The 16,984-nt window shown below is 43.3% G+C and overlaps 1 protein-coding gene across 1 annotated transcript in view; it reads left to right on the top strand.

The window, feature by feature from the left end:
• The first annotated feature begins 15,308 nt into the window (after window positions 1-15,308).
• Window positions 15,309-16,984, top strand: part of odad2 (outer dynein arm docking complex subunit 2) — a 35,905-nt gene continuing 34,229 nt past the window's right edge. The window contains exons 1-4 of the mRNA XM_070853253.1: window positions 15,309-15,532; window positions 15,890-16,047; window positions 16,436-16,643; window positions 16,802-16,908. Coding sequence (XP_070709354.1) covers window positions 15,309-15,532; window positions 15,890-16,047; window positions 16,436-16,643; window positions 16,802-16,908 — 697 coding nt within the window. The remainder of the gene's footprint in view (window positions 15,533-15,889; window positions 16,048-16,435; window positions 16,644-16,801; window positions 16,909-16,984) is intronic.

Consider the following 16,984-nt stretch of genomic DNA (forward strand, 5'->3'; position numbering starts at 1 on the left):
TTTATTTGGAGTTGGGCGCATTTGGAAAAACAGGTGGCACCAATTCTCAAGTCGGGGTGTAATCAAACCATTTCAGAGGAGGAGGGCACAACAACGAGATGATGTCATTTAAAGAGTGACAATCAAAACAAGAGTGATGAAAAGAGATTGAAGAAAAAGGCCTGAATCCAATGACTGCTGACACCACCTAACCCCAGTGTGTCCTGCTGCCAAATGATTAACTCAGATGTCACTGGACCTTTGAAAACAGTGGCTCTGTGAGCAAGGGGAGCTGGTGGGGGTGATAAAGGGAAGCTCTTGAGAAGTCCCGCCTTCAACCTGGAGGATTCTACAGGCCTCCACTTGACGAAGTTCCAAAAGAATCCCCCACTGGTCCGAATCAGGTCTTCTAACCCTCGCATTTCCCCTTTAATGGCTTTGTGAAGAAGACGAGGAGTTTACAGCCAAGGTGGATGAGCACGCAAGGAGGACGAGGAGGAGGAGGTGGCAGGAAAGGTCAGGTACTCGCCCAGGCTGAAGAGCCACGTCTTGCTCACTATACACAATGTCTTCTCAATTAGGTTAACAGAGTGACGGCAGGAGACTGAAAGGTTGCGGAACATGGCGCTGGCCCGTCACGCTGTTTGAGCCAAGGTGGTTAAATGAGTGAATGTCCAAAGGTTTTGCCCTTCCAAAAGTCATCAAGCTCAGTGATGTATGTTTATCACAAAGCCATCCTGTCCTGGGTAGCTCGGCAGCTAGGGGGATGCTTGGACAGGGACGTTAGACCTTCTGGAGCACCAGTGAGTTTTTTCACATTCCACAGTTCTACCCATTACACTCAAACTCATGTTCACATTCACCTTCCATCTAATCCACTCATTTTTTTTTTTTACATGTGTTTATTTGATTCAGCCTGACCGAAGGTGTCAAGCTTTGTTTTAATAGCACTCCAATTGCCCGAGAAGGGGGCGACACTGCCTGGACTCCCACGATGTTTTTCTGTAACAAATGATGAGAGCCTGATTCGGTGTCAAAGGTAGCGACAGACACCCTTTATTTTTCTTCCTGGTTTCTTGACATGTCATCAGCATGCGCCCTGAGTAAGCCCACACCACTGTCAGAGTGATGCGGGTGTTGCATCAGCCGGATGCTGCATGTTATTCTCTTGCAACTGAGGACGACAGAAACACATGTTCACAGATTAGATTTCCCCCGACACGAATAGCAACGGGCCAGGAATCGGCCACATATGCCAAGATACTTTAGAAGACTGATGATGTAATCCTGAAAAAAAAAAAAATATGCATGCCCCGTAGTAAGTAGTAGCAAAAATAATTGTTCTTCCATAAATCTTTGTGTAGTTGTATAAAAGTCTGCCTGCACCCTCTGACTGATTTAAGATAACCAATTCCCCTTCCTCTTTATTCATCATTCTCCATCATCCCATGAAAAGTGAGCTGCCATGTGAGTAAAGACCAAGTGATGGCTTCCCCAGCTCAGACATGAACACTAGCACTCACCAAATCAAAGAGCTGCTCTGTCTGTTCCCCTTTCGTTCCGCCAACTATAATAATTTAACAGAACACACTGGGGATCTAAGGATTTATTGTATGTAGGATTCTGTGTTTATCTCAACCCTGGAGATTAATGATGCATTGTAATGAGTTCTCTTGAATTGTTCTCCAGTCTCTTTCTTGCCCTTTGTCTGCATTTTTTTTTTTTTTTTTTTATATTTTTATTTTAGGTTTGGATGGTTTCCTCTCTCTTTTAAGTGTTGCCCCTCCCCCCTTCCCTACGGCTGTCTCATTTGATTGGCCTGCTTAATTGATTAATTAAGCACCCAATTGTGTTTCACCTGAATCTGTGAACTCCTTGACTTTGCTAATGCAGCTGGGAGTTCACTTACTTCAGCACATTCACTCATTCTGTTGTTTCACGTCATTTTGTTTGGCTGCTCTCACGATTCCCTCTAAAAGTACATGCAATTGAACATAGACCTAACATTTTATATATAAAAAAGAACTGTTGATCATGGTAAAACAACAGAAAGTTCTATGCTATGCTGCTCAAGAGGTTCACATACTATCAAGCAGCACTGTAGATCAAAAATATCATCCGCATCTCTGCCTATCATTTTCTTCATTGTGCCTTTTTAAAAATCCAGTTTAGTTCAGGGAGTAAAATAGATGTTAACTCATCTTTGAATTATTTACACCACTCTGCCATGAGTCCATCTGATCCCCCAGTTATGTCATCACTTATCATCTTATTTTCTTCCTCATGTACAGTGGGCAAATCTAGGGAATTTAGGCAGGTGTCGTTTTGAGCTCGGCAGATTCACAGCGTACAGTAATTAAAAGGCCTCCTGAATTTCACTTCATTCACTTTTTTATTATTTTCATTCACTGTTTATGTAAATTGTGTTTTCTGCTCCTCCACTGTCATAAAATACTCGCAGCTTGTCAGGAAACAGTCTAGGTATTGTCCTGCCCATTTTGCCTCAGAGTATTCTTTCCCTTCAGCAGGACTTCTGGGGGGGGGGGGGGGGGGGTAGCCTTGGTTGACATATATTAATCTCCTGTTGAAAAACACTTTTCTTTCTCCAGGCCTTGTGCAGAATCTCTTCTTTCATTTTGTGGCAGAGGAATTTGGTTATTAGTGATTGAGGTTTGTCTCACGGGTCCATGGGGGGGTTTCGGGTCGAGCAATTGGTGTGTTTCCACAGTGTAGAGCTCTGTAGTTGGGGGGAGTTGGAGCATGTCCCACGGTAACTTTTCCACCATAGGAACATTAATATCCTTATATTCTCCATTCTCTCCCTTCTTGGTTAAACAGTTTGCTTTTGACTTAATTAGCACCTTCCCCACCCTTTCTAATCATGTCAGTTATTCTCAAGAAGTGTTGTATTACTGGTGGATTATAAGTAAATACTCTTTTGGAGGAGCTGCCGTTCAGGGTGATGATGTCAATGGAACTGATTTATTGATTATCATGTTCATAAATGCTGAATTAACTGAACCCATTGTGCAGGAGATAAGGACTGAAGCCAGACAGGCAGGACAGAGGCAGGAGGAGAAGTGGGCCGAGCCGAGGTAAAAGGGGGATTAAGTTGTGGAAAAGTCAGAAAGCCGGTCCAGTGACATGTCATAGAGGTCCCCCCCCCCCCCCGACGCATTTTGGAAACCTTTCAAAGCAGAATGGCTAAATGTCTCACATAATGTTGACTTTGTTAAAATTTCAGCATCAGGGTCCTGCCTTTGTACCAAGACAAAGTATACGTCATGAGCATCAAAGGCAGAGTAAAAAGGTGGGGGGGCCAGGCTCCTGCTGAGATTTCTCATCAGTTTTCATAAGCACTGGTCTTGAATGAGCCTTTCTCTCTCAGTCTCTCGCTTCTTTTTCTCCGCCGTTTTGCTATCCTGCCTTTGCACAGTCTTTCATGTGGTGACTCAGTTCATCACCACGGCTTTACCATAGGAGCCAGCCAGCGATGCTGCTCTGTTTTCCTCATCCATGGGTAAATACCCTTGACCATAGGGAGACTGTAGACTAATGGGGCTTCAGGCCAGGAGCTTCTGCCCACCCTGTCTCCTCACTCTAATTAGCCTCACTATTACCTCATGTCTGTAGGCAAAGGTCTTCAGGGCATGTTACCTTGAGCTGTATTTCTCAATTACAGGACTTTAGGAACCGGAGTGTGGGGAGTGAGGAGCGGACAGGGGATGCCCCTCATTCCTCCTTGGCCTGAGAACGCCTTCTCACCCCGATGAGAATGCGTGGAAATCATAACAACCAGCTCCGTCTAATAGCTGCAGCACAGTGGGTCATTAATGCAGGGTAGCGTATGTATACACTGCCTGCTGGTGCTGCGAAGGTTAACTTAACTCTGTGTGTGCTTTTGAAAATGAGACCAAGTGGTAAAAGTTCAACTTGGAGAGTCCTCGGGACTGAAAAATTCCCCTGACACATGTGGAGCTAAAGCAGCGTACAAGGACGGAGGACGCACAAAGGCACTGACTATGTTAGAGGAGTTCAGAGCTGTCCACTTGTATTTTCTTAAACTTTCTCTGTGGCTTTCCCCCCGAGCCTTGTTGACCTCTATCGAAACGGTTTTAATTACACTGATTCTAAACTGTCATTTTTAAACTTGGTGCTTTCGAGGTCAGGACCTTCCTCGTGTGTTTTGCAAATTAGTCTCATCGCTGCCACGATTTCCTTTAGTTAGGTTAGAGTGAGAAAGGCAAAAAAAAAAAAAAATATGATCTGCTTTCCAAATGTGTGTCTGTTTTTATTGCAATGAAGCATTCTTTTAATAGTCTGTATTATCCTGATAGGTTTCCAGCAGCGCTGTCATTTGAAGAACTCGGTGCAACTTTATACAACCCAATACATGCAAATGGAACTAGCAAAACAGTGTTTCTGCATCTTCCAAACCGTACACCACTCAAATGGAATGTACAGTGCGTCCAGCAGGGGTATGAGAGCCCAGCAGCAGTAGCCACGCTGACCCTGTGTAATGACGATAAGTGGATTACAAGGAGGCCCTGGTCACTGGTCATTAATATTGAGTCCGGTAGAGTTACCTCCATGTGGCAGCAGCTGTACCACCGTGACTGAGTCCAGGACCTCCAAGATCCCTGAGAAGCTCATTGCTTTGTGCAGGGCCTCAGATGAGCTGACGGCTCTCTGAAACGGAAAGAACCTTGTAAAGATCAAGAGAGATCAGTGAAGTCTGTACGAGTGAAGTGATTACTGAGTATAGCCCTACCTGTGATCACCTCACCACATTCAGCTTCAGATTTGTCATTATATTTGTAGCTTTTTGGTTTCTGAGAGGGGAACTGGATTTTTGCATGTGTTTTATGTGCCGCTTTAGTCAAAACAGTAGCATTAATTTTTCATGAACAGTTCCCTACTGAGAAAGACTATATTGTGAGATCGATTCGTTTCAGTTGAATCATTGCGATCAGTGGATCTGAGTAAATCCAAGAAAGTTTTTTTTGCGTCAGATTGAATTTTTTTTTGACTATTCTATATTTAATATTTGGTTCTTCATGGATTTTGCCTTGATTTCCAAAAATACCATTTAATACACATCTGATCTTGATGGTTTAAAGGACATATTTTAACTAACAATGTTGGCTTCCCCATAGAAATGTGAAAACACACGTTTGATTTCACAAGTCTAGACATCATCACGTTATAAATGTCTGCATTTAAGAAGTTGTACACCTAACGGGCATATTTTTTGTGCGGTTTCCAGCTGGAGACAAAGACAAAGAGACAAAGTAATGGACATGTAGCCATCACGTTGTTCCCATGTTCTGGGAAATATGATATGTTAGGAGCTCGTGGCATCTCTTTATCAACACGGTGCAGGGCTGACAACCCTGATTATGGTGATCACAGAGCCTAAGAGCCAAGGCCTGGCCCCTGAACATACACACTCCACGCACCCTGTTTTGACACATTGTCATCTGTTTTTTTTTTTTTTTTGGATGGTTACGAATGAGGAAAAGCACAGGGCGGCTGCATACACACTCGCCGTATATGGTTTGTGTTCCTGATCAACTGCCACTCCGTTCGCGATGTCTGCTCTCCCACCTTGGAGATACGATGGGAACTCACATGATCCAACAGATAAAAAACAAAGCGAAGGCAGAAATATTAAATTAAAAGGTCACCGAATGAGAGTAGAGAGAGAGACTGTGAAGAACAATAACATTAAGCAGAGTGATTTTGTGGGTCACATCCCTTTATGAGGTGATTCAATTTTCCAGCCATAGGTCCAATGTATTATGTGTTGAGCAGACAGGAGACTGGGCTGCCAGGCCAGACCTAGTGGATGTGAGAAGGTCTTTTTAACACAAGACACTAAATTATCAAAGCAATTGTGACTCATAAGACAGGAACTATGTGACGGGGCCTTTAAACAAACCTTTGCCAACTAATAACAGTTAGTTTTACACTTGAGTGACATGACTTTGGGAACTCTGAGGCGTTTTTTGAGAAAACACAGCATGAGATCAAAAAAAAAAGGAAAAGGCAGCTAACAGGGGCCATCTGACGAGCGGGGCGTCAGACAGAGAAAGGGATGCTGAGGGCCTTGTTAGTTCAAATCCAGAGGCGGCAGTGCAAAAGGAAGTTCTTCCCAGCAGTTCGTGTGCAGCCTGCGTGTCATGTGTTAGCAGGTGTTGATGGCCGGGAGTGGTGCCGTGGTGGCTTGGGGAGCAGTTGAGGTTTTGGCTGCAGACAACAGGCCCTAACGAGTGATGCTCCACATGGGGCTAGTGTGCGCTGCCAGCCAGAGGTTGAGAGAACGGAGCGCTCCTTTAACTGAAGCCATCTGAAAGAAGGAAATGCCCACAGTCCAACGTCTGGCTGCCTGGCAATCTGACCGCTCTGCAGCTCTCCAGAGAGGCTCCCGCCGTGAGGCCCGACTCGACCCCCTCCTCCCCCCTCCCCACACACCCCTTTCCACAAGTCTGTGCAGCAGCAGGGCTCACACGCAGGCCACAGACAGACTGATTAGTCCTCAGAGCTTTGTGATTAGAATACGCTGTTAACATTGGAGCAGCACTGACTTTCACTGCCTTTCCTTGGCCTGTTAAAAACTTGTCCTGAAACATATTGTATTTCTAAAAATCTTAAGCTTCAAAGTAGCTAGTGGGATACTCCCTGAGTGCAGCTGTTCTGGTCTTTGAGCACTGGAAAGGCTACTGTTTGGTAACAATAGACAAGTATTAGCGCTTACCTGACGCACAAGCTGTGCCTGATGCGTGATGTGCCTTCCTCCTTCTGCAATAACAGAAGCTGCAATGACAGCTGAAGGTCTGAAACAGGACGTGTGAGCCAAAATGTTGAGTTATACGAGGCTTCTAATGGTCCTGCAAATGTGATGTCATAGACAAATGGTGCTCAAATACCTTTAGAGTATGTTCCTTTTAGTGTACTTTTGTATCAGTATGGCCTGGACTTAATCTACTTTCACTACAGACAACAACTTGGGCAAAAAAAAAAAAAAGAAAGTGTGAATGATCTTGAAATCTGAAATCCCCTTGCACAAGCTCAGACGGAACAAAGATCTCAAGGAGCAGACTTGCATCAGTCTATATTTAGCTCCTGCATTTTATTGTTTGCCAGTAAATGTTTTGTCTTCCTGTAAAACACTTCCTGTGCAGTAACACGGTCAGCACAGAAATAAAACAAATATGATATTTTATACCTCAAAATCTATGTTAACTCTCCATAAATGACTCACGGGCCAACTAAGGACGATTGGTCGCCATGTACAGTGACCCTGGCAGCCAGCTACGTCTGAACTCACTGCGCTCCCGTTGTGGCTGCCTGTTAATCACAGTATGGGGTCGGCTGAGGCATATGAGGAAAAGGCCAAGTGACGGTCATGGAGTCCAGCAGGGTGTTTTTCAGCTCGGCTTCAGCCAGGCTTCATCGTGGCTCCCAACCTTCAACACTCACGCCTGTGAGACAAACTGGCATCCAAACAGCTCTGTGCTTGCCTGATAAGTGTTACTGGATTGCAAAAGTAAGTCATTTGCTCCTTTCATTATTTTCTCCAATGCTAGATCAGCTTTCCCCACGGTGTTACAATATGATTGTTGAAGTCAGAAACAAAAAATTAACGAATGATAAAATACACAGATTTTCTTTCAGACTGATACCACTCTCATGGATATGCATTATTAAAAACGTGGCTAATCTCTGGTGATGCACTCCACACCTTTTCCCTTCTCTCTATCCTTTTTTCTTCTTCTTAATGTTTGTCTGGCTGGTTATTTTCACAGGAATTTCATTTTCCAATTGTTTTGTTTTCCTATACGTGCATATATGATTAGCAATGCGGCCTGTTGTCTCTGCCGACACATGACATCTGATCCCACTATTTCTCCACATTTTAACTCTGATCATTATTGTCAAACTGTCATCAGTATTTTGTACTGTGCTTCTTTTGCTTAAGAAATATATTTAGAAGAAGAAAAAAAAAAACACGACTGGAGCCAGGAAGATATTAGTTTAGCAGTAGCAGCGTCCAAATGTAACAAACTCTGCCTACCAGTAAAGCTCAAACCCAGATTTAATGACGCATCATATTTCTGCTGGAGGTGACATGCTGACTCTGCCTCTAGGCGAAGGGCAGCCAGGTGCAATAAGGTCCTGGAGCCTCAACTTCCCGGTAACTTCCTGTAATAGTGCAATGTGCCATTTTTACATTACGGCTCATGCACAGATTAAACCAACAAGACACAACATGGTAATTATAATGTAATTTTAAATGTTCTCCTGTTTTTCCAATGTTCTTTCTTGTTGCCATGACCGTCCAGGTGCAGTGAGAGTGTTCTTACGCTGAGCTAAAACTGATTCTCCAGACATCGATAGCGCTTTAGCTTGTGGTTTATTGAGTGGGCTGAGCAATGGTGAACATACCGGGTTTCCAATCCTGTTGTTGGAGTGTTTTTTTTTGTTCCTGTGCGTCTGCCTGCCAGTCAGCCAGGTGAGAACTGTGTGCCCCGTCCACCTGTGCCCCACCCCTTCCTGTAACCCCTGCCCCTACATATACAGCCCAGTGCATCTAATTACCGCCATCCACTGTCCAAAATAATAATGCGGCAAATAGCAAAAGGAAAACACATGCAACCATAAACATACAATACTAAAAATCTTATACTTGAAATAGAGGATAACCAAGACCGATCATATGAACAACAGAGGCACAGTCTTCTCTAACTTCTATTTGTCTGTTCACAGGGAAGTCTCTCTCTCTCTTTTCTTGACTTTCACATGGATGTCTCATTATTTCCAAATAGCAATAATCCCCGTTCTTTTTCTGATTGGCCTGGTGGCGCCAGCGCTGGAGCTGCACCAACAAAAAGCCCTCAAGCAGCACCTCCTCTCCACTGATGGGAGGACAGGGGACCAGCGTCCTCCCTCACTCACCTCCGTGTACACTTAACACGTCACCCTCTTCGTCTGATCTCACTCTCTCCTCCCTTCCCTGCCTTTTCAGTTTCCACCTTCCACTCAACATCTATCTTCATCTTTTCATCCACGTGTTCTTCTTCGCTCCCTTTCCAAAAACACAGGCCTACCACTCACTCCTCTCCCCCTCCCTCCTTGCTTTTATTACCTCTTGACTTACCTCTCTCCTCTCCTGTTCTCAGCTGCTACCTCGGCTCTCCCTTCATCCTGAGGCGGGGAAGAGAAGGAACAAAGGGCCCCTGATGTCTTCCTGGAGAGGTCGTACAGCAGAAGTCAAATTGTATTAGAGCTCCCTGATTATTAGCGAGTGAGGCAGTGCCAGGCGTGGACGGCCTCTCAGACTGCACTTTCAAAATAGTAATTACATTTGTAAGAGATGAAGTGAGAGGGACAGAAGAGCAAGGAGAAGACAGGAAAAAAGAAAGAGGGGGAAAATCTGTGTTTTTATTTAAGCTTGTAGGACTTCTTGAAAGAATAGAACAAGCTGTAATCTCTGGGCGAGGCGAGGGAGGAGCAGAGGCAATGTGATCAGTCCAGCAGAATGGATTTAGCCAGCTCCAGTGTTTTTAAAGGCCTTTATCTGGTCACCCTCACATGAACTAGACAAAAGACAGCTTTTACATTTGTTTTTTAAAGTAACTATTTGGGCATTATTAACTTTCTTTTGATAGTGAACAACAGAGAGGTGACAGGAAATGAGGAGGAGTGACACGCAACTAAGGTTGCTGACCGAACTTGAACCAGCAATGTTGCTGTTTCTGTATAATGTCAGCATCTAACACCCCAAGGCCAGCAGAACCAAGGCGGGATCACAAATGGGGCATAATTGGCACCCCAGGCCGGACAGACCCCCAAAAGTCCAGTTTCACTGCATTTCAATTGAGCCCCCCTCACTGTCCAACCTCCACCCAACACGGACCCCGACAGAAAGCCCCCCCCCTCTGAGCCTGGTTCTGTTCCAGGTTTCTTCCCGTTAAAGAGGAGTTCTTCCAGCCACTGTTGCCTAATATAACATCTGATGTTGCTCATGTGGGGATTTTTGAATCCTTAATGTTGAATTCCTGAATCGTTGGGTCTCTTTCTTAATCAAAGAGTTTGGTCTAGACCTGCTCTTTATGGAAAGAGTCTGGAGATAACGCTGTTATGAATTGGCGCTCTATAAATGAAGAGTGATTGATTGAGAAATCTATGACACAGTGTGGGGGGGGCATGTGGGGCCCAATCACAATGTTTTGCCATAGCACCCCCCACCAGGTCAGTCAGTCCATGCAGGATGGGTTTTAGTTTAAAAAATGTTTGGAATAATTCAAAGAATAATCAGTCACTGTGGTGGGGATTCTATGGAGCCACCCCTAGACATGCCTTAGCAGAGTCTCCCCAGTCACAGAGCCATGGCCCACCGGTGTTTCTCATTAAACAGGGGAATCATTCTGCATTTAGAGGAAACTTATTTGAACTGTAAAACATTTAAATACATTTCAACACAGTTTTGTAATACCCAATTGTAATGAATCAATCTCATCTACACTTGTTTTTATGTTATTTTGAACCTACCATTGCGTAATGGTTTCACTTTTTAGTCAAGTGTCTGCTCTTGAGTAAACATCTGTGTGCTTTGTCTAACAAGGACTGTATTTCTCAGTACCAGGCAGGGTCAGCAATAGTTGCTCACACATCTACAGCCACATACATGCTCCAAACAACTGAGCTCACCAGTCTGCCTGACCGTGTACAATTTGGTATCTCGTGTACAATTGGGTGATTAAATCACTACACGATACTGGTTAAACTACACAACACTGACAAAATCATTTTAGTAATGATGTGAAAATCCTGTAATTAAAAAAATTCAATGCCTGCATGTGATCTGCTCCATATTAAAGCAGCACGCACCCATTTCCCCTCTCGAATCTGCTCGTGACATCCATGTTAACATGGCTTCATATTGGTTTTTCTATTTTTGTATTAAATGACAACCTGCGAATTTAAAGAAAACACTATCGGTCAGTTAGAGGGGCTGGGAATATTCATGTTTATGGTGATATGATTTTCTCTAAGGTATGTTTTGTGGTTACATGTGCTCATTCAGCATTTCTTGAAATACATAAAAGCACTTGTAAAGCGCCTGGATGATCCTGCAAGAGGAGCCAAGTGTCGCCTCGCAGAATTGCAACCAAAACCAACAAGATGTGTTTTAAGTCGAGTAGCTGTAGTCTTTGTCATTGGTTTTCACCAGAATCCCTATGGTCATAAATCTCGTGTTGCTTTCTATATTTGACAAGCGTCCTTCCTCTCTAAAGAAAGCAGTGGCACTAAGTGATCGGCACTTGAAATACATCCTATACACAGTCATTGAAAACCACAATTGCAGGTTTATGTGCATGAGAAGCTCAAGCGATGATATTGAAATGGGAAAAAAAAATTCTCAGCAGTATCAGGTTTTGTTTGCTGAGACTCATTTAGAACAGATTTTGATTAATTTTCATGTTGTGAACACTCTGCATGCAACTTTGAGGAAAATATGACATATTTTATCGGCAAAATATTGCAGTCATTTTCCTCTTTGTGGTTATTGCCAAACATGAGATTACCCTTATTTTGACGAGTAACATAACACAATGATCAGGCGGTGTGTGTGTGTGTGTGTTAGGAATAATTATGTTCAGTTTTCTTTGGCACTGCTGTCCATTATTGGTCTTTGCAGTTTGAGCAGGGCCTAATGCAATTTTCCATTGGCCTGATGTATTAGTGCCTATTCAAACAGTCACTTTACGCAATTACTTGTGCAGAGTCAAGTAATTTGAATTTTACTGTTAGATTGAAAAGAGGAAAAATCAAGATAAACTTGTTAGCGGTGACCCACAGTACGCTACAGAGTACCCAATGCACGCCATGAGCTTCCTTGGAATAAAAAGTTATACGACAGGTCTTCAGGCTTCTTGTCAATCACAAGTCACCCATGCTGAATCCCATTTAAAAGCACTTGCCTCACGTTCTCTGTGCCTAAGAACACAGAGGATTATGGGAAACGACAGTCCGGAGCTTTTTACAAGCAGGAGATGTGGTCACTCCCTCTTGTTACGGTCCCTTTTACTGTTTTCAATTTTAGAACCTCTCATCAATTAGAGGGACACGTTTCACAGGTGCTCATTACAATGACCAGTGTCATCCCTTTCCTGCTTTCAGCCATGAGCCGTGCTGAACTGGACTTGACATGACGTCAACATTAGAGCTCTTTGGAGAATGTGAATCCATGCCTGAAAGCAAGGGGGGTGGGGGGTGGGGGGTGGGGGGTGGGTGGGGGGGACTCAGGAGATCCGTTTTCCAGTTCCCTTTCAAACCAGGAACAGGAACAGTAGTCTGTGCACCTCCTCGTCATCACTCTTGTTACTCACGCACCGCTTTTGTGTATGTTTAATCTGAGTGTTAATGGAGTGTTGTGGAGGTTGGACACGCCGCGAACGGATGCAATCATGATATCCATGTGTAAAGAGGCCTGGCCGCAGTACCTTTCTGTGTGTGTGTGTGTGTGTGTGTGTGTGTGTGTGTGTGTGTGTGTGTGTGTGTCATCTGCATGTTTCCATGCAGTTCAATCAGTGGCTGAACTCAAGCATTGGAGAAATAGCATGGAGAACAGTTGTGTTTATTATGCTGTATTAGGTTTTAGTCAAAGGACATCTAAGAGTGAGCAGGTGCTTCTGAGCTCGGAGCATATTTGTTTTACTTTCTAAAAGACCCAGCCTGGGGAGAGCGTTTCATTTAATCCCTTTTAACGAACAGCAATTAGGCTCACTAATGAGACCTTGGGTTAGACGAATTAAGACCCTTGTTTATCCTGCTTTTCTTCCCTTCTTTTTCTTTTGGTCCGTCATCCTTTTACATTTTGTTTTTTTTTCTTCTCCTTATTACATCACAGTCAGGCAAACTCAGACACACGTACAGATGCACACACTTTACCTCATCTCTGTCTGAGTTCACTCTACGCATGCCTGTGCTCCATTGCCCTTCAGCCCCCCAGCTCCAGCGCCCCATTGCATATTCTCAGTGCTTCTTAACTTTGACAGCTTTTCGCTTGTTCCAAATAAAATACCTGGAAGGGGAGGCAGACTCATTAATCCACTCCTCTAACAACAATATCCAGAATGATCTCTCTCGATACCAGAGATGAGCTACCCCCCAACTTAGGTTGAAGTAGTTCCACCTGCTGTGCGTGTACACCAGGCTGAAAGGGCTAGGTCTCAGCGGTGTGCCAAACAAGGCGAGCACCAGAGGAAATCAGCGGTTTCACTGGCCAGGAGGTACCCCTTCTCTCAGTCAGCCTCAGGACATCATGAATGGGCAGCTGCAACAGTATGGACACACATTTGCTCTTTTTAGACGGAAGGGGTTTAATACATTGAGTGAAAACATGTCTGCACCCCATTTAACGAACCATGTGTCTGGGACCATGTTTGAATTCATACAAGCTGCCCACCATACTGTTTCTGACTAATATCACAAGTAGGATTTTCTTGTTCATAGCTTTAGTCGTATCAGCAAATCACTGTCATCATGTCCCATGTAAAGTGGCTTTCCTTACATTTCTAACTGATATTGGGTTTTGCCTTTTAACACATTCAAAAGTAGAGTGAGAATGAAACTTGATTTACCTTTGCATCTCCATGTCAAGAGTAAGGCTTAACATACCTGGCTTGCTTGGTTTATTAACTTTGAACTCAGTGAACTTACTCGCTGTGTCTAAACAGAGAGTATCCACCCAAATAGACTGTTTTCAGTAGCCAATGTTTGTCAGTGCCAAACCAGTAGTAAGAGAGGAAATAGGCTCTAAAATATGCGGTTATGTGAACACTCTACAAGGAAAGCCTCCAGCTTTTTTTATTTTATTATTATGACGTTTGACTTGACATTTTAGAGTTCCTGACCATGCAAGTCACAGCACTAGACTACACACACACACACACACACACACACGTATCTAACTTGTACATTGAATATTTTTCTAATCTACTTATTATTCTTTATTGTCCCATCATACCACCCTGCACTGCACAGCACACATTGTCTGAGAATGTGACAAAATAAATATAATCTTTGAATTATTAGGTCTATGCTATTACCATTCAAAGGGACTCTGAACAGTACATTAATGACAGAGCGTCTGCTTTGTATTGCATTAGTTGTGGTAATGTTATGTAGGTTGGTTATCGCTTCCGTGTGGATCACAGACTTCCTCCACTTTTGTGGGTGGTTTGGTCATGTTTGACCCAACTCGCTTTCCGTTGTATTCGGCTCTGTATCATAGCAACCAAAGGGAGCGTAGCGCGTGGTTTCCATGGACACCACTGAACTGTTGCTAGTTTTTTAAAGTAGCGCAGAAGCTTGAAATACACGGTAAGTTTGCTCTTTAATACATGTGTACACTTCACAAATCTTGGCAGAAACACGTAGCGCGTGTATGTAGGAAGCCCTGAAAATGGCTGCACTTAAGTTACCGTTAGCTAAAAACTGTGTACCAGCACTACTGAGGGGGCTAAACCAACGTTCAGAGTTCTGTGTGGCGTTAAATGACGAGAATAGTGCAAAGAAAGCAAATAACGCGTCAAGTATGTGTGCAAATATTCAAGCTATGTAACCACAATAAGTTATAAAATGTTCCACTCACCTCGTAGACATTATTGAGCACCACAGCATGTTTTGTATGTACGTTTGATGGATGGACTGTACCAACTGATCTTTACAGAGAAGATCTTTAGCACGTTTAGCATTAGCTCCATCTGTTTGTATGCCAAGCACAGCTGGTTTAACTTTGTTTGGAAACATATGTTTCGTTATCAATTAATCTGACAAATACTTCCTCATTTAATCGTTTTAGTCACTAAATGACAGAAAATAGAGAAGCTTCATCCTGGTGATGTTCGGCATTAATTCGAAGTAGTTGCTACATAGTTTTCTGTAAGGAATCAATGAACTGACTAAGTGTTTTAGCTCTGTAAATATATCAAACTACTTCTTTAGAAACCTCGCACAGTCTTTTCTTTTTATCTCCACATTTGTCCATGTTGATAAAAGGCGAGGTGAAGACAGGCATCATGCTAAAAACTCATCAGAATCAGAATCAGAATCAGAATCAGAATCACTTTAATAATCTCCAGGGGGAAATTGTTTTTTGTTACACACAGCTCCAAAAGAATAAGAATAAACTTCAAACACAAAAGTAAATCAGGTGAGTCCAGAGTCCAGGGTCCTCTCCTCTCTCTCTCATAAGCCACAGATTGTTTAAGAGAGTGTTGCTTTTCAGTTTCCAGGTTCAGAACATCCCAGCCTGTCCGATGGGGGTATCGCTGACCAGGGCAGCCCAGTGGACCACAGCCACTTCTGGTGCTGGCAAACTGGAGGTCACGCCAATGAATGAGTCCTTGTTGAAAGAAATTCTTTGCTTTGTGGAGCAATTCAGCTCCCAACACCCACAGGAGGCAGAGCATGTGTTTGAGGAGCCACTCCAGTGGAGTACCACTTTAGTGGCATCTGATTTCAAAACAGTCTATGACATCAGGTTAGTCTAATCATGAGGCAGGCAGCTGCCTGGCCGGTGCTTTAGGTATTATGTGTCTGTGCAGGATATGCTGTCACCATGGTGTCCAAGTGTATTTTACCTTGGCAATACTCAAAGCAGCAGGGTATAATTAATTTGTTTTTCAGCTTCAGTTAGACTGAGTACATTCCATTTTATTTCATCAGATGTTCTGGTCTAATTTCAGTGTGTGGTTAGTTTTGTATCTCGTAGCTGGGAAGCAGAGTACAAAAACAAAAGTACAGACTCTAATCTTCCTTACGTGTGTTGGCATTTACAATTTAATGCAACACATGTCATTATCTGGATTATTAAAGATTTGTTTTCCTTTCTCTACAGTGACTCAGATGTACAGTCCAATGAGAAAGACAGCGAAGGACATCCATTGTTGCTGCTCTCCCCTCCTACTCTTTATGTGCGTAGCTTCAGCCAGGTCTCTAAACTAGTTCATCTGGCAGATGATAAAAAGCTGGAAGAGGTTCGAGCATGTCTAGAAGGTAAGCATGATCATGGATAAGATTTGAATCTAATTTGCATCCTAAGTAGTCCAGTTACCAGCATACCTCTGTAACCCACAGACTTAAGTTGTTTGTCCTCCTACTTATTCTCTACAACTGCTCAATTATGCCACATTTGACTTACTTTAGGTTCACAGCTAAAAAGAGATAAAATAATATGTATTTGTCTGACAGAAGAATACATGATGAATATGGTGACAACCCATTGATTGCTGTTGAATTTTTTATACAGAGGGAATTCTGCCTTAGTTTGTGAAAAGAAATGTGAGGCCTGTTGTATCGTTAGTTCAAAATGAATCCGACTCACATTTTCGTAGACACTGTGATCATTCCCTGGATCTGCTAAGGCTAACCTCTTATTGTTCAGAAAATAGAGACCTCATGGTTAAGATTCTTGGTGGCAGCTTTGCCAGCATCATGGAGAAAGAAGATGGCCACACTGATGTTCTAAGTCTGGTAGCCAAAGTGACAGAGGAAGATCAAGGGAAGGACTTGGAAGTCAAGATTAAGCTGTTCCTGTTGCTCCGAAATATGGATAACCAGCTCCTCATCAAATGTCTCAAAGAGATATCTGAGTAGGTGCATCTCCAGCTCTCTCAGCATCTATCCATCCTCCACGGCTATCCTCTATCACACAATTTTTGATTGGAATAGGCATCGGCTTTAGAAAAGGAACCGCGAGTGAATGAGATGAAACGGATGTTTGTTTTGTTTTCCTACATTTTTATTACAGACAAGTCAGGCTTGACCCCACCGCAGTGAAGAATGACGTGGAGTTGTTGAAACGATTCTGCAATGAAGGGGAGAACAGGGTGCTGAAGTCGGTTCGATACACATCAGGTTTGAATTATGTCCACATTTCACTGGGTTGCAAGGAAAGCAATTGATATTAACACTAATGCTGGATATTCCAAAG

The sequence above is a fragment of the Pempheris klunzingeri genome, chromosome 21 (genome assembly GCF_042242105.1).
Source record: "Pempheris klunzingeri isolate RE-2024b chromosome 21, fPemKlu1.hap1, whole genome shotgun sequence".
Lineage (NCBI taxonomy): Eukaryota > Metazoa > Chordata > Actinopteri > Acropomatiformes > Pempheridae > Pempheris > Pempheris klunzingeri.